The sequence below is a fragment of the Anolis carolinensis genome, chromosome 1 (genome assembly GCF_035594765.1).
Source record: "Anolis carolinensis isolate JA03-04 chromosome 1, rAnoCar3.1.pri, whole genome shotgun sequence".
NCBI lineage: Eukaryota > Metazoa > Chordata > Lepidosauria > Squamata > Dactyloidae > Anolis > Anolis carolinensis.
The window spans coordinates 309,408,896-309,434,911 of NC_085841.1; the positions used below are offsets into that span (position 1 = coordinate 309,408,896).

The following is a 26,016-nucleotide window of genomic DNA, read 5'->3' on the forward strand; positions in this document are numbered from 1 at the left end:
TGACCAAAAGCAGGGCTTCACTTGAAGATCTTAATCTGTGTGGGATGGCTCATAGGGGGCAATACGTTCTGAGAGATAAGTTGGACCATATATTGAGCATAGTGATCAGATCATGACATGAATAAACATAACAGTTTAAATAATAAATGTAAGGCCTTCTCGCGGACCACCTTGAGAATTTCGGGAGGGGGGGCTGAAGCCCCTCGAGCCCCCCCCCCCCGCTACATGCCTGCCCAGGCCCTGCCCCTCCCGGGTTCATCCCACCCAACGTGTGCCTGGCCGCCCTCTTTCCTGGCCATGTGGCGCCAAGGCAAAAAAGTTTGCCCTTGCCTGTATTATAGTATTTATTTATTTATTTACAGTATTTATATTCCGCCCTTCTCACCCCGAAGGGGACTCAGAGCGGGTCACATTCAATGCGGCAAACATTCAATGCCTTAACATAGAACAAAGACAAAGACAAACGCAGGCTCCGAGCTGGCCTCGAACTCATGACCTCTTGGTCAGAGTGATTTGTTGCAGCTGGCTGCTCACCAGCCTGCGCCACAGCCCGGGCTGTCTGTATTATACTGTCTGTATTTCCGACTTTTAAGGAACCCCGGTGGCGAAGTGTGTTAAAGTGCTGAGCTGCTGGACTTGCAGACGGAAAGGTCCCAGGTTCAAACTCCCGGAGTAGCGTGAGCGGCCGCTGTTAGCTCCAGCTTCTGCCAACCTAGCAGTTCGAAAACATGCCAATGTGAGTAGATCAATAAGGAAGGTAACGGCGCTCCATGCAGTCATGCCAGTGGCCACATGACCTTGGAGGTGTCTACGGACAACGCCGGCTCTTCGGCTTAGAAATAGAGATGAGCACCAACTCCCAGAGTCAGACATGACTGGACTTAACGTCAACCTTTACCTTTTTATTTCCGACTTTTTTTTTTTTTTTAAAAAAAGCCGGCTTCTCTCTTTGCAGCGTCGAGAAAGCGGGTGCCGTTCCCTGCGCGGCCTGCAGCGGGCGCTGTTGCCTTCCTCCTCTGCCGCCGCGGGAGGGACTCGGAGCCCCGGACTTGGAGCCTGGCTCCGCGCTCATCCTGTGCTGCTGTGCGTTGCTGCGTCTGTGTGGCTGGAGGGCTTGGCGGGAAGGGAGGGCAGGGAGAGGGAGAGGGAGAGGGAGAGAAGGAGTGCGCGCTCCCCGCCTTTGGCTCCCCTCCCTTTGGCCTCGCGAGGAGGAGGATGAGGAGAAGGCGCCCGGCGGCCGGAGCGCACGAACCCACAGAGGCAGCAGCAGCAGCAAGAACCAGCCACGCAGGAGCATGGTGAGCCCTCCCCTCGCCACCTTCTGAAGGAAAACAGGAGCCAAGAGGAGGGGAAGGGGGCCACCTTGGGGCCCACCCCTCCCTCCTTCGCCTGCCTTGGCCACTCCACCTCTTCCCCGCCATGAGCCCGGCTGTGCCCTGCCTCTGAGGAGACCTTGCCAGAGGGGGCGAGGGCGACGACGCAGCCTCGGTTGCCAAGGTAAGGAAGGGCACGGCTTGGAGGGACAGTCCGCACCGCCGGGGTCGGTTCCCTCAGGGCAGTTCTGGAGATTCCCTTCGTGCGGGTGGGATGTCATTCAGGGAAGGGGACTCATTGGCATAAGGTGGGACGGGGAGGAAAGGGAAAACGAAAGACAAGCCTGGGTATTCTTTCCTTCTTGGGCTTCCAAATGAACTCAGGGAAATGGGAAGAGAGAGGAGAAGGGGGTCGGAGGCTGGTGTCGACGCGGCTCATTTGGAGAGCCTCTCTTTTTGGGCACCTCTGTGGAATGAAGGCGGTTTGACGCCACTTGGATCTTGCTCCATGCTGAGGAAGGAATGGCATTGGCCATTAAGTTAGAGAAGCAAAGTATCAACAGCAGGCATGGGCAAACTTCGGCCCTCCAGGTGTTTTGGACTTCAACTCCCACAATTCCTAACAGCCGGTAGGCTGTTAGGAATTGTGGGAGTTGAAGTCCAAAACACCTGGAGGGCCGAAGTTTGCCCATGCCTGATATCTACATCATGGGAGAAACAAGATGTAAGATTCCAGCAATGAGACCTCATCAATTCTCTTGCACCTCTATGGTTGATTTATTATGATTTATGAGACACTTCTGTTCCTTGGTACAGAGGTAAGCTGGTGTAATTGACCTCAGCAAGGCTTTCTCTATCTTCAGTCCACCTTATGCATTTGCAGTTTTCAATTGTGTAGGTTTGATTATTTTTGGATTTGATTATTATGTTCTTTAAGAAGTGCTGCAGTATTTCCGCTAGAAGTTGCACTGGAGGATATGAATGTTGTTAGTGACCCAATCAATACTAAAAGGAAGGTCATAGATAAGTAGTGGTTTTGAAAACTATGTAAATGCAAGCTTTGCATGAAGTGACTGGTCTTCTCACTAAGAATCAACCCAGTGTTAAGCAAATATAAAGGTAACTGAACTATTCTGCCAGTAACTTGTAAGAGTTGTGTACAAGTGGAATACAATCTAGCCATGCCTTGAAAGATGTGTCTGCAGTAAAGAAAAGTTAAATAACCATTGTCTTTTACTTTCTATGCGTCTAACCTGAGTTACAATCCAGGGTTGCCTGATGGAGGTTTAAACCTGGTGCAAAATTAGGATTTATCGTTCCTTGTTGACATTTTAGTATAGAAACAGTTCCTCATGAATGTATTTTGCTCTTCTCTATTCCAGAGTAGAAAAAGTGGCTCAATGATTAACAAGAATGACTGTTTTTTTGTACTATAAAAATACTAAGAATTAACAACTTTTAAGAAACAACTTTGCAAGCTCTGGTGATGGTGGAATGTCATGTTGTTTTTTCACACCAGAAAGCAAAATGCCACCTGTCAGTCGCCACCTGTCAGTCCTGTGTCTGGAAGAGAGATGAGGAGGTAGTTTAGATCAGGCCAATTTTCCCTGGAAAGGTGATGCACAGCCAACCTCACAAGAACAGATTTCTGAAGAAAAATTGTAAAGTTACCATACATCATGATTCCTTTCATTAGACTTTATAGAAATGAAATCCTTCTGGGGTTGGTTTGCCTTACCATTAGGCAAAGTAAGGTTTTGTACAACAGCGCTTGTCTGTGGAGAAAGAACAGAAAATTGTTTCTTACATCATCATCATCATCATCATCATCACTGCCAGAGAAGGAAGACTGTGAGGATTTCTGCTTCAGCTGCCAAAATAATGTAGCAGGATACAATAAACTTCAATTCCACTGGATGGGTGCTTTTGCCTTTCTGCCCCAGCAGTAAAATATCTTGTAACACTTTTGTTATAGGCTTTCTCTTGCACTTCTATGGTTGATTTATTATAATTTATGAGACTCTTTTGCAGCTCAGTCCTAGGCATTTGTAGTCAGAGGCAAGCTGGTGTAATTGACTTCAGCAAGCCACGGTCATGGCTCACTCAGCACCGTTGGTAGTTGAAGCATTGCAAGAGTGCAGGTGCCTCGCCAACGCCACAACCCCCAGGATCCCCCAGCATTGGGCCAGGGCAGTTCAAGTAGTGCCAAACTGCATTATGGAGTGGAGGCACACCCCTGGACCAACAGCACGATGTAGTGGCTTGACTACGGGTGCATCTTCAAGTGCAGAATGAATGCAGATTCACACCACTTGAACTGCCCTGGTCCAGTGCTATATAGAACCATAGAAGCTGTGGCTTTATACGTCTTTTTGCCTTCTTTTCCTCACCCAATTATAAGCTCCAGTATTCCATTGCATTGAGCCAGGGCAGTTCAAGAGGTGTCACACTTCTACCGTGAAGGATGAAAATAAACTTCAGCCTTCCAGGTGTTTTGGGCTTCAACTCCCACAATTTCTAAAAGCCTCAGGCCCCCCTGCTGAGGGGGAAAAGGAAAGGGCCTGAGGCTGTTAGGAATTGTGGGAGTTGAAGACCAAAACACCTGGAGGGTTGAAGTTTGCCCATGCCTGGGTTAGAGGGAGTTTTCCAGTGGTGAAGACAGCTCACTATGGTGTTGTTCAAATGTAGATATAGGTCCCCCCGAATTTGGGGTCCTAGCAATGGAATTTGCCCCAAAGCAAATTGGAAGGTGTATGGGGAGGGGTCACAGCATTTTGAAGGAAGTAACAATCCCACTCTTGCAACCTCTGAGGATGCCTGCCATAGATGTGGGTGAAACGTAAGGAGAGAATACTTCTGGAACATGGCCATACAGCCCGGAAAACATACAACAACCCTGTGATCCCAGCCATGAAAGCCTTGGACAACAAATCCCACTCTGTTCAGTGTTGATCAGACCTCATCTGGAATACTGTATCCAGTTGTTCAAGAAGGATATTGGCAAGCTGGAGGGTGTTCAGAGAAGAGCAACCAAAATATTCAAAGGTTTAGAAACCAAGCCCTATGAAAAGTGGTTGAAGGAGCTGGTCATGTTTATTATGGAGAAAAGAAGACATGATAGCCCTGCTTAAATATCTGAAAGGATGTCACATTGTTTTCTTCTCTTCTGGAGACTAGGATATGGAGCAATGGATTCAAATTGCCACAAAAAAGAATCCACCTAAACCTTAGGAAGAACTTTCTGATGGTAAAAGCTATTCAGTAGTGGAACATTGTCTTGGACTAAAGTGTTCTTCTTCTCTGGAAGCTTTTAAGCAGAGGCTGGATGGTCATCTGTCAGGAGGGCGTTGATTATGTGTTCCTGAATGGCAGAAGGTTGGACTAGATGGCCCCTGTGGCCTCTTCCAACTCTATGGTTCTATGAACACATGTCACTGTGCAGTCAAAGAATTTAAACAAAAAGAATATGTGTGTGCATGCGTGACTGAAGAGTCAAAGTATGTTCTTCAAGTCCTAGCAGAGTGGTTTGGAAGTAGTTGGCTCTTCCATTGAGGGAATTGAGTCCTAAATACACATATTTGGAACTGTGATCCAGTGAAATGAATGGGATGCTTCAAAGTGAGAGGACTATATTGTGTACTTACCACAAGTGGCTGTAAGAAAACCTTCGTGTGGGTGTTAGGAACATGGTTTTGGGTTTGAAAGCGAAAGAGAGTATCAATGTTCATCAGATTGTGCACAGGTTGTATCACTCTAGCCTTTGCATTAGAGTGACAGATGTAAGAAATACTCTGCCTTCTGCTCCAACAAGAGCCAAGCTATATGGTTGTTTATCCCAACCATCTTAAACTCATTGAAGCATTGGTTTACATAAGCAATGGCCAAACAGGTACATTGATCTGATGGGAGTACTCTAGATGGGAGCTTACAATTTAAATGTCACTTATGCAGATGGAGACACTGGTTTATATTTGGGCTTTATTAGGCATCTGACTAAACAGTTGATGGTCCAAATTTTTTCATATAGTGTGCATTTACACAGCAGCATTCTGACCCCATTTTAACTGCTATGGCTCAGTGCTGTGGAATCTCGGGATTTGTAATTTGGTGAGAGAAGGTTGAAGACCTGATAAAATTGTAAAACAAGGATGTCTACTGGCACCAGCACTCTTTAATCTTTATCTGAATGACACAATACCAGCACTCTCAGGGCCAGAATTTTTTCCACCCACAGTAGGATCCAAGAAAATTTCCATTCTATTGTATGCTGATGACATGGTTCTAATCTCACTTACCCAAATTGGGCTGAGGAGATTGCTTTCTAAGCTTGGCACTTACTGTTCTGAAGAAAAGCTGATAAAATTGCAGTTTCTAGAATTCCATAGTATTGAGCCAGGGCTGTGTCAAACTGCATTAATTGTACACATATGCACCCTAGGGATGCACATACTTACAAAGTAAATGAAATATCAGTTATGAAGCTTATGTTACAAACTTCCTTTAGCTAAATCTCAAAGGTGCTACAATATCTCTTTGTATTCTGCGTAGCGTGGCTAGGGATTGAAATAAAACAGTGGCTTGAATGTGAGCAGATTTTTCACTGCCTTGCTCTGTGCAGAGGCACAGGCTCACCAAAGATGGGGGAAAGCACATAGGATGCATGGCTTTCCCGTTTCCTCTTGTGCATAAGAGTGTGCAATCTGGTGTGTGGAAATGGTTGCCTCCAAACCTCTCCCCCCCCCCCACACACACCTCCAAATGTTGTCATAACTGGATTGTGTTGCCATGCTGGTCACGTGCAAGTCCTTATCATTTGGTGAAACCAGCTGCAGAACAAACAGGTCACCTGTGCTTCTGGATGATGGGAAGTGCTGAAACAGTTGGGCTGGCAGTCATTAAATAAGAGAAGAGTTATGGCCTTAGGGGTTTTGAAAGAGAAATTCCACTTTGATTGCTCTTTACATTGGTTTGTTGTCTGCTGCAATTTGAGCAGCAAAGAAAGACATGAAAGGGAGGCGAGGTGAGTGCTTTGTGGATATACTTTTTCTCCTTACCCATTTATTTTTGTACAAACCCCCATAGTTTTGTCAACCATCCATATAACACATCCCACTGGTTGTGTGGTGGGGCTGGTTAAATCTATTTTTGTTGATTGGATAAGTCCATGAAGGAGGAGGAGGTTGCCAATTAAGCTTAGAGTGTTACTTTTAAGAAGAATAAATATTATGAAATGCTGAATCCAGAGCACCGTTAAGCACCAAGAAGAAGAAATATAATGAAATGTTGGGTCCCAGAATATCATCCCACTACTACTCAGTTATAGATGGATTAACATGTCATTACACTACAGTAATTCCTTTTACAAGTTGCATTCAAAGTTTATTATTATTTATTTACAGCATTTATATTCCGCCCTTCTCACCCCGAAGGGGACTCAGGGCGGATCACATTACACATACAGGCAAACTGGTTTGGGTTATATTCATTTTTCTGTTTTCTGTGTTTTGCAGAGTTGACTTTAGCCCATTTAGTTTTTCACTTGTATTTCTTTCATTTGCTAGATGAAAGTATAGTGAATAATATAGGTATATTCAATTATTGTACTAAGCACACCTGTATGGAAGTAGATTCTGTCAAGACTCATAAGCCTGATGTTCAAGTTCAGTATTAGGGAGCCTTTGTACTTTTTGTTTTTCCTGAAGCACTGACTCCCATTTGTTCAGTGGAGTTTAGCCCCAAGTAAGTGTGAATGGAATAGATGAATGAGACATAGCATATATAGTGTGAAAACAGCTGAAAGGCAGTTTAGTGAGGAGACGCACAGAACCAAATAATTGTATAACATACTTGGATATTTTGTATGGGGGACTACTTTGCTGTTGATGAAGACCCCCCCCCCCCCGCGCTTTGCTTCACAGCTTTGCTATTTCCTTATATTTGGCTTTTGAATGTAATGAATGATTAGTATTTGCTGCCTATCCAAATTGAATTATTTTTGCAGGCATAGTGGATGAAGTCTGCTGTATTTCAGATAAATAGGTGCTGGTGTGGTTGTAGTAGTAGAAAATGGTCTTGCCACCTCTCTTCTGTACAACATACACAACAAAGAACATAAATACAGAATGATACGAGTGTGAGTCAGATGCTATACTGATCATATGAATACTTAGAGGCCCGACTTGCCAGTTTAGCCACACCAATCTGATTTTGAGCTGCCTCCAAAATGTTTTCTGTATAAAAATTGAGAATGTTTATCATTAAAAAAATGAATACAAATATTTAATAAGAAAAGCTTTTTTTAGTATTTGTTTTCCTGCACTAATGCTACATTTTCCAGAACTCCATCAATCATATTTTCCCATTTAGAGGATATAATGAATTTTGCTTTCCAGATACTGTTTCTACACAGACATTCAAAGCAAAGCCAAAACAAAAAACAATTTGAGTTTACTTTTGCCATGACAGTAACTAACAGCATTATATAAATCTGCAGTATACCTAGATACAAAATAATAAGTTTCTTTTTTAAAAGCAACAAGAGGGGGAAAAGGTAGAAAGTAACTAAAATGATTGCTGACTTGAATCATTTTCCTATGAAGAAAGTCTAAAAAGCACGAGGCTTTTTAGTTAAGGGAATAAAAACACACATTAAAGTTGGGGTGTCTATGATTATCACATTGCTAGGAAATTTTCTAAGTCTTATCTGGGTTGATATGGCATTAATGAAACTAAAGTTTGAGTCAGAGTACCTAGAGACCTTAAAATTTATTTCACCTTCAATGCTATACAAACTAGACCAAAGCTAGCAATTTTCTGTGGAAAAAGCCAGTTAATTATCAGTTCTGAACTGTCATGTGTATTAGAAAGCAAAAAGTTCAGAAATCTGTAGTGTGTACTTACTTAGTTATGGTTTAGGGATCTTGTCCAACAATTTTGCCCTGGTTTGCATTTTAGGCCGATTATATAATACACCAAATCTGGTGACTTTGTGATCCAACATGGTATAGCATTATCTGACAAATTACAATACAGATAAATAGTTAAAGAGAAATCAGTCTCCCTGTGTTAAATAATATTAAGAAACAACAAGTGAAGTTGAACAGAAGTAGGTTTGAAGAAAGCTGGTTTATGATAGTTGTGTTGCTCCAGCAAAAAGAAATTACCCTCTACAACAAGTACTAATTTTAGCACCAACTAGAACTAGTTGCTCCATGCAGTCATGCCGGCACTGGCTCTTCAGCTTAGAAATGGAGATGGGCACCACCCCCCAGATTTGGACATGACTAGACTTAACTTCAAGGGGAAATGTCAAGGGAAAAATATTTTTACTAGTACTAGATCTATTGAATCAATTGTAATTTGTTGGTCTGTCTGTCTGTCCGTTTCTATCCATTTCACCTTTCTCCCAGTATGGGATTTCATGGCTCTACTCTAGTTTGGATTAACAATAGACTTCAGCTCTTTCTTTCCAAGTTTGGTGCAGTTACTTTGGCATGCTGGGCAAAATGCCACAATCACTTCTCTCCTTCACTGGGCATAAAAACACAAATATAATACATCAAGACAATAACCATTTGTCCTTTCATGACACTTCCAAATCATCTGCCCAGGGCAGTCTTTTGTCCTCTGCCTAACAGAAGAGTTGACCTGCTAAATTACTGACAAACCCAATTTCGTTTTCACACAGTGCAAAATTAACTTATGGAATCATATGTCACAGTGATGGCTTTTTGGCTGTAAACTTGAAGGCACATTACCTCATGGTTGTGATTCCATTTAACAATCCATTTAATGGTCTTATTATGGATTTGTCTGTTTCTTTAAAAAGGGGAGTAAAGCAGAAAGGATTATGACTTTCATGGTGTAATTATAAATAGTTCACAAGACTGGTTGATATTTGGCTTAAAATATTTTTGAAAGACAATTGTCTTTCAAAAATATTATTTTCTTTTTTGTACATGATATTTTTGATAGAAGCACACTGGTATGAATGAAAGCATTTGTGGACCTTGTTCTGATGAAAGGCCTTTCACATAAGAATAAAAAAGTAGCCACTTATTTCAGACTGATTCAGTTAGAGTTCAACATTTATAATACTGTTTGAAAAATTCCAGATTTTTAAAATAAATTGGTTAGACTATGATTTCCCTCATTATCTTAGATTGCTTGTGGCTGTTGTAGGCAAAAATGTCCCCATATCCTCCTTATAAGGAACTCCTCTTTTCTGCAGTTGTGAAAAATATCTTTTATACTTGTTTCTCTTGGCTTGTGGAGGAGGAAAAGAGAAATCTTTTTTATCAATTTAACATTATCACTTTGAGCATCCCCACCTTGGTGCCCTCCAAGTGTATTGGTCCATTGCTCCCATCATCCCCACCCATTATGGACCATAGTTTGTGCTGGCTCAGAATGGTAAGAGTTCTGGTCCAACACATTTTAAATGTGTTGAAAATACTGTTTTTGAGCTTCCGACTACTGCTTTTGTTTTTCATTCCCATTCAGTTGGTTATTCTTTTGAAGGCGGGAGTACGTTGAGCTTATTGCCAACTGCAAGATTTAGATTTGGGTTGAACTCTGTTTCATTTAATTTCTCCCAACCACCACAACTTCCATTTCTTTTAGTATCAAGAGCAATGAATTACTTGCTTCAGATAGTGATGACCCCATTAGGAAGGGAAGCAGCTGGATTTTGCCATCAAAATACAGTGGTATGTTCGTGTCCTGGGGGGTTCCAGGATCCCCCATGAATACCAAAATACATTGCATGCTCAAGTTCCTTTATGTATAATTGCATAGTAAAATGGTATTCCTTATATAAAATGGCAAAATCAAACTTTGAATTTATTTTGAATTTTTTCAACCCATAGATAGTTGAATCTGTGGATGCAGAATCCGTGGATACAGGATCTGTATCTATGTTACACAGATTTTCCACCCGCTGAAACAAAAACAGTTCCTGGAAGGCAGGTGGTTCTCACACAATGCACCAAGTAAAGGACTCTGCAATTGCTGAGCTGTAAAGATATACCCTAATAAAACTAATATTCATAGTGCTGTTCTGTTTTCCTTAAGAAATCCTTACAAGGATGCCTGAGTCACCACATCAGCCAATGCTCAAGCCCTGTTTTAAAGTGACAAGTTGTCATGTCAGATAAAAAATTGCAACGAGGTCTGGGAGTTAGGTATGTGCCTTTCCAATGGAATATTTCATTTTACTCAGTCAAGAATAAACATCATTATGGATCTTTAGGTTGTAACTGATGATCAACCTTCCCTTTGGGACACAGCAAAGCATAGCTTAGCTGTGTGTCTGTTTGTGTGTGTTAATTTCAGAGGAGAATACATAAGATCTAGTCATTTATCTTGTTACCTAAAATCATAATGTTCTGCGTAAGCATCTCCCTAGCAACAGAATTTGATGTCATAAATAGATGATTAAGAAATAAGATGAGATAAGGCACAGGTTTTATGCAGAATTGATTATTGGTAAGGCAGTATACTGTTATAGCAGTGTTTGAGATCTAAGAAGAGAGAAAGAGGGATTTATTTAATAACTTTCTTGCATTATTTAAATCCAGTGGTCTCTTGTGGGCAAAGGTACTTAGTGCAGCAATGTTCAGATATTGCTGGGCATCAGCTCCCAGAAATCCCAGCCAGCATGACCAGTGGTGAGGGTTCTGGGAGTTGTGCTCCAAAACATCTGGAGGACCAAAGCCTTGGGTCACAGCTCTTGTTCTCAACTACCTTACAACAATCAAAGGCAGACATCCTCAAACAGCAGCCCTCCAGCTGTTTGGCCCTCCAGCTCCCAGAAGCCCCAGCCAACTTGTTCAATGGTCAGGAATTCTAGAAGTTGGATGCCCAAACAGCTGGAGAGACACAGTTTGAGGATGTCTGATCTAGGGCAAACTGTAACTCGGCCACAGATATGGGCAAAGAGAAATTTACAGATGCTAGCGAGGAGAAATTAAATAAAACTCCATAAAGTAGCTTTTTGTGAGCACCAACATTTTGATCTAGTGATCTAATTTGATATTAGATATTGCCAAAGCAATGTATGGAAGAATGTATGTATGTCTCAAAACTTGGAAGTGTTCCCTTTTGAACTATAGTGCTTGGAATCCCCAAGGCTCTATATTAGCATTAACTTCTGGACTGTGCAAGTATGATAAAACACAGTTGGTTGAAGTCAGTCCCATAGACTCCAAATGAAGGGAAGAAAACAGGCAGGATGGCCATCTGTCAGAAGTACTTTGATTTTGCTTTTCGTGTATGGCAGGGGGTTGGACTAGATGGCCCATGTGTCTCTTCCAACTCTATTATGTATTTATGTATTTATTTATTTATTTACAGTATTTATATTCCGCCCTTCTCACCCTGAAGGGGATTCAGGGCGGATCACATTGTACACATATAAGGTAAACATTTAATGCCATATAACATAGAACAGAGTCAGACGCAGAGGCAATTTAAACCTTCTCCAGCTTCCTGAGGGTATGCTTGATTCCGGCCACAGGGGGAGCAGCTGCTTCATCATCCACTGCGACGGCAACTTCCTCATTCCAATGGTGGCTGGATAATTTTTATGGTGTTGTAAATTAGCCTCCCCACATATAAATGGTACCTAAATTTCCTACTTGATTGATGCAACTATCTTTTGGGTTGCTTAGGTCAGCAACGAGCAGAGGCTATATTTTATTTTTAATTGTCGGGTGCTCATATGATTCTATGAAAGTCATTACAACATATTTGAAATTATATGACCAGATTCTACTTTTTGGTGACCCCTCTAACTCTATAAATTGCTCATCTGCATGACAAAGGTCATATACAAAGAGATTTCAACCCCATGTTGGGACTGTCTTTGGATGTCTGCTTTCACCCATATGTCATCATTTGCTGGATATTTGTGATAACATCTGTTTACTTACCAACTATCTTGGAGAATGAAAACTGCAAGGATTTGACCTACATTGCTGTAGGCAGAATAATTCACTTCCCCTTGTATTAATTATGTATAGGATGGCTTTTATTTGCGAAGTTTTGAACAATCTGTGCTGTATTATTTTTCCAGTAAACCTGTGCAATACTCTTGGTTCTGTGCCTGCTTTATGTAGGCTCAAAAATAGTAACTGGTATAAGTTTATACAGAGTGTGAGTGGCAGACAGAAACCTTAAATTCAGGTCTTCCATTAAGTGGCTGTGTGCGTTTGAGATGAAAATGTTTCTCAGATTTTGTATGTCTGTTTCAGATCAGCACTGCTTCTGAGATTGTTGCTTTGTACCTTCAAGTCATTTCTGACTTGTGGTGGGACTAAGATGAAGGTTTCATTCAGAAGGGGTTTGCCTTTGCCTTCCTTTTAGGCTGAAAGAGTATGACTTGCCCAAGGTGAGTCTTCAGAGTTGTAATCTGGCAGCCAAACCACTACACCACACTGAGATATCCTCAAATCATATTGTGCTTTTCCTGCATGGCAAAGGATTGGACTGGATGGCCCTTGTGGTCTCTCCCAATTCTATGATTCTGTGAAAAATTTATGCTAGTCCCAAAGGTGCTATGAGACTCCATCCCACCCTTTAAGGCTATAGGCAGACTGACATGGCTAGCTTTCTGAATATTAAAAGTCTCTTATACATGTTTTATTTTTAATTGAGCCCATTGGCAGTGTATACTTACTTGTATGTCCCATTGACCTTAGGGTTTATTTCTGTGCAACATTAGCACTGAAGAGCCACGGATATCTCAGATTGGGTGGTAGTAATAGGTGGAGATAACACAAATTGTCCTCCCTCTTTTTCTATCTATCCTGTCCTCTCTCTAATATACTCTGGTCCTCTTATGAATGTTTTTTCACCTCTTCTCTTCCCCACCAGTTCTTTCTCAGCTTTTCTTTGGAATGAATCTAGTTTAAATTTATTTATTTACAGTATTTATATTCCACCCTTCTCACCCCGAAGGGGATTCAGGGCGGATCACAATGTACACTTACCATGCAAACATTCAATGCCTTATTTATTTATTTATTTATTTATTTGCATCATTTTTACCCCACCTTTCTCACCCGAAGGGACTCAGGGTGACTTAAAACAGTCAGCAAATTACATTATCCCAAAAAATTCAGTAAAACAATGGCATATCAATAAACAATAAAACAGTACCACATCAATTAAAACTCTAATTCGACTCTATTAAACTATGAATTATAACATTTAAAATGCATGTATAGTTAAATTTGTCCACTAAATATGAACATAGAGACAGAGACAGACACATAAGCAATTTAACCTTCTCCAACTTCCAGCTTCCTAAGGGGATGCTCAATTCTGGCCACAGGGGGAGCAGCTGCTTCATCATCCACTATGACGCCAACTTCCTCATTCCAAACGGCAGCTGGATGATTTTTATGGTGTCATAAATTAGTTAAATTAGCCTCCCCACATATAAGTGGTACCTACATTTCCTATTTGATAGATGCAACTATCTTTCAGGTTGCTTAGGTCAACAACGAGCAGGGCCTGTTATTTTATTATTATTATTATTTTGCACCCTCAGCAACTTTATTATCTTAAGCGGGAGTTTCTATTATAAAGAATCTATGCTGATCTGGGTCGATCTGCATAGATTTGCACTGTAAGAAAAATATTTTTATTGTATCCTTGAAGAACGTCAGTTTATTTATGTTCCTCCTGTTTACAGGCATAAAATAATGGATCTCATTCTGCGAATCTTCTTGCTAGAATCATAGAATCATAGAATCATAGAATAGTAGAGTTGGAAGAGACCTCAAGGGCCATCTAGTCCAACCCCCCGCTAAGAAGCAGGAAATCGCATTCAAAGCACCCCCGACAGATGGCCATCCAGCCTCTGCTTAAAAGCCTCCAAAGAAGGAGCCTCCACCACGGCCCGGGGGAGAGAGTTCCACTGCCGAACAGCCCTCACAGTGAGGAAGTTCTTCCTGATGTTCAGGTGGAATCTCCTTTCCTGTAGTTTGCTAAATGATGATGAAACTATTTAGACTCTGCCAATATTGACTTTATTTTTTGTATGGTCTGATGGCTTTTCTAATGTCTTGGCTATTAGCAAAAGTAATGGCAAATGTTCCCTTTCTGCTATTCACTCAGTTCTAATTAGGCATGCAGTCATGATGGAGTTGCATTATTTTCTCTTATATTTTCTCATATATTCTAGAAAAGAATAACTTTCTGCCTGTATCTTTCTAGGAGAGACAATATGGATGGGCAGGTAAATGATTACAGTATTGACCTGGGGTATAAATACTCTAAATAAAGAAAGAAATATCTGTGGCTGAGCATTAATGAGGATTCAGTATCTTAGGCTTAAATACATTTTTACTCCCAATTACAGTAGACCCACTGAAATGAAAGAGACCTAGCAATTTTAGTGGGTAGCTGGGATTTACTTTGGATTTAACCCAATATTTTAATCTGTGAAATCAGTGCAATGAGCAAAAGAGGAAAATGCTGATGTTACCAATGTTTCTGCATCCGACCAGGAGTCTTTTTCTTAAGAGAAAAATAAAATTACTCCTTTCTGACCTTTTCATCAGCCTAAATCAGTGGTTCTCAACCTGTGGGTCCCCAGATGTTTTGGCCTTCAACTCCCAGAAACCCCAACAGCTGGTAAACTGACTGGGATTTCTGGGAGTTGTAGGCCAAAACATCTGGGGACCCACAGGTTGAGAACCACTGGCCTAAATGAACTGGGTGGCTGATGTTTTTGGTTTTGACCTTTAACTATGGGATTTCTCAAAAGGTTTCACTCATTGCCTCTCTGTATTGTACATTTCACATTTTTACATTATCATGATTGGCGTGCTATTCACTCATCGGTCTTATTTTCCTTGAGCTTGTCTAACAAGATGTTTCTTATGAAGACAAGATACATATTCTGTTAGAAAATCAGCAAGCAATTTCATTTATTTTGTTAGGTTTTGTTCAGTCCAGAATTTTCTACAGTCACCAGCTATTTCCCCTCAGTTCTTTAGATTCTAGTCTTGAAAATTTCAGTTTTGGCATTTGTGTCTGCTCTACATCCTTTATAACGAAAACAGTGAATTTTCCCAGCTTTTCTGCAATCTCTCTAGGCAAGATTCAGTGTGGGAGAAGCTGTTGAAACAGAAGGGCCCACTCTTCCTTTCCTGCTGCAGCCTCCCATGCAGCTGGTGGATGTCTGAATCATGCCCCTAATCAACCTTGCTTTTTTCGTAGGTCCTGGTGTGGACAGGATGTTAAAGATGTTCTGGAGCACTGACGCAGCAGCATCAGCTCCACACTGGATTAAGACAAATTTTCTCTTCTGGTCTTCACAATCCTTCCTTATTTTTCACCAGTACAATTGCCTCTGTAGCAATTTTTCAGTCTTTGATGTATTTAAACAATTTGTGTTATTGGGAGTAACATCATTAGAGGGTGGTGTGATGGTTTTTATTTTGTCATTTTCCCTCCTCTATGTCTCTGTGTGGTACTTTTTTATTTTACTTTTTGGTTTTCAGAAACACACACACACACACTCAACAAATACCTCCAAATACTTATTGAAATTTTAGAAGAAAATACTAAGACAACATTAATACTCTTAATTATTTTTCTTGAAGCAACAGACATGGGGAAGGAAAAGGGAAGTTAGGGTTGAAACATAGTGATGGAAAATAAACAAGTAAAGAAATACTTAAATAAATCATATATTCATTTTCTAATAAACCGTTTCTGTATCCCATTGCAACAATATATAGTTTTGTTTGAGTGCTTACCTAATTTTATTATCTGTCTGCAAATTGCTCTGAGTATTTCCTACTTAGCTGATTAGATGATATGTTGCATGCACAGATTTTGCACTTGTCATGCAAGTCACCATGTTCCCTACAGGCTAATAAGCAAATGTTTGCACATGAGCATGTAGCCAGAGCCCTTGGATGCATGGCCTCTATATGAGAGGATATCCAGTTGTTTGTTTATTTATTTATTTCAATCATTTATACCCCGCCCTTCTCACCCAGGGGGACTCAGGGCGGCTTACAATTGGCAATTGATGCCGTTACACAAAACGTTAAAACAGTTAAAACAGTCATAAAATACAATATACAAAGTTTAAAACAATGCAAAGTGCCCATGCCATTCCTTATGTACCAGACCTTATGCAAGAGCCGTAATTCAGACCGCGTCGAAGCCAACACATGCTTATTCTTCGAATGCCTGTGTACATAGCCAGGTCTTCAGTTTTTTTCTGAACCCCAAAAGGGATGGGGCCTGCTGAATGTCACTGGGGAGGGAGTTCCACAGCCGGGGAGCCACCACCAAGAAGGCCCTGTCTCTCGTCCCCACCAGCCGTGCCTGTGAGGCAGGTGGGACTGAGAGCAGGGCCTCTCCAGATGGTCTTAAGGTTCTTGTGGGCTCATAGGGGAAGATACCAGTTGTTTCCTTGATGGACCATCATGATCATCTTCCTCAGTGATGACCCCCTTCATTGCAAACCTCTTTCTACAGAACTGTAGAGGAGCGGCTGTTTTGTGATTGGGATGCAGTTTTCACACTATTGAAGGCCTCATCCAGCATCTACTCTGTTTCTCCAGGTGTGTGACCTTGCCTTCAAGAAAATGAACTTCTTCCTTGAGGGCTATGAAGCCATTGTACTAAAGATATATCCATGGTCTTTGCTCAGATTATTGATAGATACCTGTTTTTGTGTGATACAATGGACATTCCCTTCACTTTTGTTAATGGTTTTTAATTTTATCATTGTTTTCTCTCCTTGTTAAGTTTATCTGGAAATGTAAATTATTTACAATTTGAGGTGGAAATCTTCCTTGTCCAGCTGCTAAACCCACACAAGTGCTTAACTTGCCTGTCTGATTAACTGCTGCTATTATACTTGGTTTAATTTTTGCAATCTGCCCTGAGTCCCTGTTTTGAGGAAAGGAAGGGATATACAGTACGGCCCACATATATGTGCCTGAGCTTAACTGAGAAACATGAAACTGTGAATTATAGCATAATGAATGATTTCTGCTGGAAATTGCTGTAGAGTTGCCTTGGAGCATCTAGAATATTCCTCGGGAGGTATCCACTATAGGAATGTAACGTCAGATGAAAATATGGTATAGAATCACCTGGTGGACTTAAAAATATCCCAGAGAGGAAGGACATATTCTATTGAGTGTGCATAGGTTCACTGGTACAGGGATCATAATGTAGTTGAATACATAAACACTTTTTCTTGTTACTTTGTCATGAGAGATGAGATTTCATATCTGTAAAGTTCATCTAGCCCAGTGGTTCCCAACCTTTGGGCCTCCAGGTATTTTGAACTTCAGCTCCCACAGTTCCTAACAGCTGGTAAACTGGCTGGGATTTCTGGGAGTTGAAGTCCAAAACACCTGGAGGTCCAAAGGTTGGGAACCACTGATCTAGCCCCTTTGCAGACCTGTCTTACTTGTGTACCCCTATCTAGCTTCCCCCAAACATTGCTGAAGACAATTAGATAAAGAGGACATTCATTTTTAAATGTGTGGCTGAAGCACTAGGCAGCAGCAGAGTCCAGTTTGAGGAGATCTAAGATGTTTCAGCTTATTTAACTAGAGAATCTCATTAGGTGAATGAACAGTGGTCAAGGGAGGTTCTAGTTAGAACATCACTGGGATCTGCAAGCCTGTGGCTTGCTTTGAAAAGGATACACTTTTCTAGGTGTACAGTAGTTTTTTAGCTTAGTTTTTAAAAGTCCAGAGCCTAAAAACTGAACTAAAAGCTTACATTGGATTGAGATCTATGCATAAACTTTGGTTAGAAAGCATACATTTTTACCGAGATACATTTCTACTCAAAAACAAGCCCCCTTGAACTCAGGCGAGCATAGGATTGCATTTCTAATGAACCCTATCTTGGTCCCTGTGCTCAGTAATGTAATACATCAAATGGCACATACTGAACCCAAACTGTTCTATGCTATATGAGTAGGGAAGTCTTGATTGGCTGTGATTCCCTGTGGGGCAGCTTTGTAACAGAGATGGTGAAACATCAAACATGCTTTCATGACTCTTGTGTCTCATCCTGTGCTTTAAAATCATCCCAGGAGGTTCTTGTTAATGGCCTGCCATTCTCAGATGTCTGTCATGCAGTTGGAAAACATGACAGTGGGATTTGGGACTCATGGAGAAACTAACTCCACAATTGAGACTGCTGAGAAATATAAATATGACAGACAACTTTTATAGTACAGGCATCCCTCAGTTAATGAAGTAGATGTGTTCATGGGCTTTATTCCCTTAAGAGTAAAATTGGTTTCATTAGCAGAAATAGCATGGAAAGAATAGGGAAAGGTTCCTACTGCAGGAAAAAGAAGAGGAGTACAGCATGTTTTAGAAACATTTTATTTGAAACATAACAATGTACAGATATAAAATGAAACAAATGGGTCAAATAGGTCTTGCATGAGTAAACAAAAACATGTTGAACTTTCTAGAGACCACCTGACAGTTTTCCAAAATGTATCTAAAGTTTACTTTCATGAGTCTCCACTTTTCTTGTGATTTCCATGTATAGATCAATGGTTTTTTCAACATGTTGGTGATAACTCATAAGGCAGGCTTATCTGCTTTCTCCTTTTCCCTCTGCTTTTCCATATACATATAGGATTTTGGAGGCAGTTGCTGTTTACCTGCCTGTTGTAGATGCAGATAGTTATAATAGGATTGGCTAAAGCAGAATCCTGTTTTATTTCAGCCCAGTTTTTATTACATTGCAGCCATGTTGTTGTTATCTGACACTGCATTTTGTGTTTCTCCAGCCCTCCATTATCCTCGCAATGCCAATGTTACAAAAACGTTTAGCTAGACAGAAGACAGTCAGGAAAAGGAGGACTGGATATAGGCATTAAAAAGTATTTTGTACAAAGGAGTTTATCAGAAGCTGAAGTATACTTGGACTTGTTTACCTCTTGTTTACTATATTGACAATAAAGTAAAGATATGTGCCCATCTTGGGCACAGTTAAATTTATAGAACAGTGTTTTATCATTCAATCCAATGACGTCCCTATTGCCCTGCCTTTCTATTCCTTTTGATGCCATTACTTGCTCAAAATCTTGTCATGTTTGTTCTTATATTTGTGATTTGGTTTTAAATTTTTGAATTATTATCATGGAAGAGGAAAGGTCTGGGGGCCATGAGGACTTTGGGACTCAATAGGCATGTCTCGTATCTGGAATTCTTTATCTACTAAGGTCTATGCATTACTATCTGCTTCTAGTAAAACATCATTTCAAAAAATCCTTTTTAGGAAAGCCTTCTTCCAAAGTGGGTGGGCAATTGTGCTTTGCAGACATCTGAACATTGGAGCTCTATATTGTGATTTTTGCTATAATAAATTGGCATGTCTTTACTAATATTTTAACTACAAGCATGGAAATCTCTGCATTGTTTTGTGTTTTATGATTTTTAAGCTGCCTCAAGGGAATTGCTTGAGACTGGAGCTGGAGTTGGATAATAATAGCTGTGTTCCCAAAGAGCAGCTTAGGGCACTGCCTGAGAATGGAAATCTCACAAATTCCTTCATGTGTATGCAGTAGGGCTCCGTGCACTTGGGGAAAAATATTACTTTATGGACTACAACTCCCCACATCCCTAGGCAGCACACCCACTGGTCATGCTTTCTGGGAATTATGGTTTTGTTGCCAAGCTATTGTGATGAACCCAAACACAAAGCTGGTGACTATCACAATCTGAATGAATAATATTCAACGCTGCCCTTCCTCCCTTCTCAACTGACATAGTAAAGATGATCAGACATCAGGCAGGAATCACATAAATTGGAAATCTTAGGATTCATAATAAAAAAGGAGAGGAGTGGAACTCAAGAGATTTTGTTCTCTCTGTGTGTGCTTTCACGTCCCTTGTTTTGACGCCATAGATTTTATAGGATTCAACTCTCGGAAGTTTCTATCTCCAGCAAAGGTAAAATGTTTTCTTTTGGACTATAATAGGATATGTTTTATTGATAAAGGTTTTTACAGATGTGGCAGTAAGGAAACTTCTTGAGAAATTCAATGTTATCTGCCTAAGAAAGTAGTCTGGATTCCAAGAGGAGTTGCTTTACTGCTGCTAAAGGAGTTAAATTTTTACTGTCCTTGGTCTTCTTGGTCCTCACTTGTCCAAAAAATTGGGAATGTCCTCTGCTTGCATGAGATCTCACAACTGAACAACAGAGACAACATCTAAGACAAAATGTAGACCTGTGATTGTGACACCATCATGTTTCTTATATTTAACACCTTCTGCCTGATGAAGACGCTAGTACAGCTTCACAATCTTGAATTATGAGTTTTTGCATTTTGTTTTGGCCAGTAAAGGTATCACTCTTTTATGGAATTTCAATGTTGCTTTGTTTTGTGTGCAAATATGGTACAAGGGGGACTCAGATGAGCTTCTAGTCTCTTGTGTGAAAATGCTGATTACAGCATCATATGTTGTGTTAAAATGCCCATATGTATTGCTATTTTTATATAAAACAAGCAAAGCAGCCATGTTGCTGTCAGAAAAATGCTAAAACCCACAGCAGGGAAATTAGATAACCTATCTTGTGTGTGTGCCTCCTGATCATTAACTTTTGGCAATTTTATAGATTTCAATGTTTTTACCTCTGAAATATAGCCTACATCACATTATTTTCATTGGTGGTCTCCCATACAAGTATTAACCAAAGCTGGCCCTGCTTACTTTCAAAGATCTGATGGAATCTGGTGCCTTTAGAACAATTGGGCCATCTCTCAGAATTAATCAAAATGTTAGAAAACAGTGAACAAGCTTTTTAGGCTGTCACTACATTAATTGAGCGAAGGGAGATGGGGAGAAGATTTAACTAATAGCATGAAAGCCAAAAAGTAACACATCTAGAGCATAGAATGAGGTGGCAGCCATAACTGGGTTTGGCTTTCCTAGAAACCTTGCAGAGATTGGGCCAAAGAAACATACACAGTGGCTGATTCACTCAGTCATTACTCAGATCTGTCTACGACCATAAATGAAACAAACAGGAGAACACTTTCTCCATTATATGTCAGGAGATTTTAAACATTTAGTATGTACATGAAACCCTTTTAAATATTCTCTGTATATATCATATCTATCTATCATAATCTCCAGTAATTAACTGCATTCATTTTGGATTCAGGACAAACCTGAGAGACGTGCTATTGGCTTGTTTTTTAATCACACATATAAATCTATATCTATATGACAGAATGAGAAAGGAACAATCTGGACATCAGGTTATCTTTCTTGCCAAAGTTCTCTTGTGCAAAGAGAAGAATCTTTACACAAATGTTGATGCTTTCTTAAATCTCAAAGGGCTACAAAGAGAAGGGGTCAGCAAAAGATAAATCTGAGACTACGGGTCGTTCTCTGGGTGATACGTACTTCTACAAAGATATTCCTATAGTGAATTACTTTGCAGAAGAGTAGAGTCATGGATAAATGAAACTGTCAGTTCCAGTCCAGCAGATATGGGGGGAGGGTCTTACTGTAGTAACAATAAAATAATTCAATGCTTCCCAGGAATTTTAGTGCTGAAATGAAGAAAACTTTAGGTAATAGGGAGTCTGTTTTTTGCTTGGAGAGACCATAGCTTCTGTTCAGCTCTGGTACTCAAAACGAATTCCTAGGCTCAGAATTGCTTGTTGCCAAGTCTGTGTATTTGTCTCCAGGCTTTGATTGGTGGCTCTTGGGAGTTATACTGGGGAGAAAACAGATATTAACCTGAAGCTCACCACTGTCACAGAGCAATCGCCAAAAACGCGGATAAAATATGGACAGATGATTTCTGTGTCTTACTAGCAATTTTAGCTTTTTGACAAAAAAAAATACTGTAAGCATATCTACGAGGAAGCAAATCCTGTTCAATTCAGTTGTATCTATTTCTGAATAAACGCAGTTTGGAATGCTGGCCAGTGATGCATTTGGACATGTTTATTGCTGATTAATAGTCCAGTAGGGGGTTGGTGGCTAAAAGATACTGTCATAACTAGTCTTGATTGACATGCCCATCGGGGCCTAGAGAAAGCTGCTGCTAGAAAGCTTAAACTATGGATGGAGCTTGTGGAAGGCTTACCTTCTTGGAATCTGCCTTGAGCTGTCTGCTCCTGCTTTCACTTTGACAGTACATTTGTAAATTTACCAAATACTAAAAAGGCACCTAGTTCCAGTGATGTCTCATCTGTAGAAAAACAAACCCTGTGCTACTGCCCCTGGAACCTACACCTATTTGGAGAGCTTTTAGAATTACTCTACTGTTGTCAAGTCAAAAGATTTCTCTGTGTCAAGCATTCTGATGTTATTTATGGCTCTAAATAGCAGATAGTGGTGGAATGGAGAGGTGAAGGGGAAAGGGGAAAGCAAGCACAGGGGAAAGCAAGCACATTTTAGAGAAAAAAATAGTGTGAGTTTTAATGGTTAGAAGTAAAGAGCCTTGGTGCCACAAAGGGCAGTGGATCCAAACGTGAGTTGATTAGTGCCCACTTACCCTAAATCAATTGGGAGAATCGTGAGATGGTAGGATATAGGAGAGAGATACAAACCATTGCATGGACCACCTCCCAGTTGGGCATATTCCTGAAAGACTACTCTGGAAATCCTAAACATTGGGGTAGGTGTAGAATAGAGATGCATGTCCCACTTTCTGTCTTGAGTTGAACTGGATTCAGCCCAATGCCCTGACTGTCTTACAGTAAAGTTGTCACAAAGTTACATGGAAGTGCAAGCAACCCCATATTTCAATGAATACTGTGTAACAGTGATTACAGCAATATATAGAAACTAGAATGATGCAAGGGGGTTGCACTGGATAGCCCTCGTGCTCTCTTCCAATTCTATGATTCTGTTACCAAGAATTAAAGGTGTACCTCCAGACCCACAATTACCAGGCAAACCAGAGAAGGAATTACCCCCTCAGATCATTCCTTGTTCTGGCTGCTCAGCAAACTAACAAGCCCAGCCAAGTGGAAGATCCCAGCACCTGCTGTCCACTGGGAAGGGGAAGAACCCTTCACATACTCCGCTGCTTTATCTATGAGTTGCAAATGAGGCTCTGGGCAAGGCCAAGGTATTCTACGTATGTAAAATGGAAAAAAATAACTGACTGCATTTTTTGCTTGTACTGCTATGTTTCAAACATTTGATTTTAGAAGTCCCCTTCTTATATTCTTTGTTTGACTTGATGTTTTTTTAATCAAATATTGTCCTTGCCTTTGCATCCACAGGTGACGAGAACTATTCATCATGGCCCAAGGATCCAGCGACATGGAAAACACTGATCTAGAGGAGAGCTCTCCAAACATGATTGTTTATCGAAAGGTAAGGAGTCCAAAGTTATTCATAACTTCTGCGTTTAATTCTGTGGTAGTTTATTAAGGAAGCATTGACTCCTTTAAAAAAAACCCCTACTATTTCAAATAATATCCTCATATTTTATATTACAGGTCTTCTTCGTTTTCCATAATTTTTGTCTGTAGTTGAAAGCATAGCCTTCAGAGGATAAGATAAAATGTATTCTGATTACTGGTTAAAATAGATTGAATTCTTTATAAGAGTGATTTTGTGTATTATATTCATATATCACTCATTTTCACAGCCTGTGCCAGTAAAATAGTGTCTAATAAAATTATGTAATCTGAACATAATACATGAAAACAACATTGTTCTTTAAAACCAAGACAGAAAGCAAAGCCTGTCAGTGAGGAGAGAACTACCTTGACTTCTGTTGGGAAAGAATCCTACATTTACTGTTAAAGAAAGGCCTATGTCTCATTTTTGTTTTATTGAATCCTGGCCAGCTATAACCAGGATAATCCTAAGACATTTTAATGGCTTGAAAGCCACCAAATAGACTGTAATTCAACTCAGTATAGGTCAGTGAAATAAAAGAAGTTGTGGGGAAGTTGAGATTACAAAATATGCCAAATGGTCCCCGCCAGCCACTCTTCATTTGTCCACCATGCTGTCTTCGAAAGGATCTTTCATGTGAATGTTTCAGTATGCAGGCAGTCCCTGAGTTATAAACTTCTGATTTTCAAATGACTCATAGTTAAGAATTGGGGTGAGACAACAGGAAGTGAGAGAAATCTATCCCTAGAAAGGGAAATTCAGTCCTGAAAGAATAATAATAATAATAATAATAATAATAATAATAATAATAATAATAATACACTTTATTTATATTCCGCTTTATTTCCCCAGAGGGACTCATAGCAGATTACAGTACACATATAAGGCAAACAGTCAATGCCTTTATACACAATAACGACATAAAATACACGTACACAGACAAAGGTAAAGGCCTTCCCTTTTCATCTCCGGCATCTGGAGGTGATGCTCAGCTTTGGCCATGGAGAGGTCCTCTTGTTCCATTTTTCCATGCCAAGGAGCCTGTTGTCCGTAGACATCTCCGATCATGTTTTGCCGGCATGTTTGCATGTCTGCATGGGGTGCCCTTTTACCTTCCCACTGAGGCAGTATCTACTGATCTACTCACATTGCATGCTTTCGAACTGCTAGGTTGGCAGAAGCTGGGGCTAACAGTCTGGAGCTCACCCTGGTTTGTGGCTTCAAACTGCCAACCCTCTAGTCAGCAGATTTACTGCAGCTAGCAGTTTAACCCACTGCTCTACCGTGGCTAAAAGGTGTCTCATCTGATGCTTTATCACCAATCTTGTTTCCAAAACAAGCCAAAATTTTCCAAATCCAATTATCACAGGGACAAACAGTGAGTTTAAATCTTTTGAATAGGGACACAGACACAGACAGCAAAACAAACACCAAGGAGAGTTAACCCTTCCATATGCTATCCAAAGCATATATATGAGAGCTTTGGATAGCATATGGAAGGCTTGTTTTGGAAACAAGATTGGTGATAAAGCATCAGATGAGACACCTTTTATATATATATATATATATGAGAGAGCTTTGGATAGCATATATGTATATGGCTGAAGTTGCTCTTAAAAATGTACCTAAAATGTAATATATGGCATTTTACACTGGATAGTAATATTTTACTGATGACCAGCAGTTGCATTGCTTTGGGGTTCTAAAGGAATGTGACTTTCAGGACTGGCCTAGCTCATCAGGGTTTTCACATTTATCCATTCTGAATGCCACCTGGTAAGCTACAAACTGAGTTTTCTATGATACTCAGTTGAAAACTAGTATATTTAACATTCAAAATCAGTATCTTCTTATTTCTTGTATTATAGATGTCATAACCTCTCATTAGATAGCAAGCCAGCATAGATCTCTCCCTTGGTTTAATAGACTTTATTTAACTGACAAATTAGGATGATTTGAGGAGCAATTTGGCATCTTCTATTCATGGCAGGTCTCATGAGGTGGCATACCAAAATCTTATATATCAGTGAGAGAAACTAAAGATTTGGAGATTAAATATACATAGATCTCATTCTGTGCCATTTATTGTCTTACACAAGATCACATTAATTTTAATCATAATTTCTTGAGATACTCTTCTTTATGTCAGATTCCAGGAAGGGTTCCCCCCCTGTACTACACAATTATAGCACAGTGATTTCATTTTAAAAGCTGTGGTTCCATGCTATGAAAACTTGAGATTTGCAGATCAGGGAGGCGCACTTATGGCCCTTCCAGACAGGCCCTATATCCCAGGATCTGATCCCAGGTTTTCT

At 40.4% G+C, this 26,016-nt stretch overlaps 1 protein-coding gene across 2 annotated transcripts in view; it reads left to right on the plus strand.

Annotated features, from left to right (window-relative positions):
* The first annotated feature begins 1,027 nt into the window (after positions 1-1,027).
* The window catches only part of rgs6 (regulator of G protein signaling 6), a 315,892-nt gene continuing 290,903 nt past the window's right edge, over positions 1,028-26,016 (plus strand). Inside the window, exons 1-2 of one of the 2 annotated variants that reach the window (XM_062968089.1) lie at positions 1,028-1,497; positions 23,578-23,671. In XM_062968089.1, coding sequence (XP_062824159.1) covers positions 23,597-23,671 — 75 coding nt within the window. In that variant the 5' untranslated portion in view covers positions 1,028-1,497; positions 23,578-23,596. The remainder of the gene's footprint in view (positions 1,498-23,577; positions 23,672-26,016) is intronic. The other variant, XM_062968090.1, reaches the window with a different exon arrangement.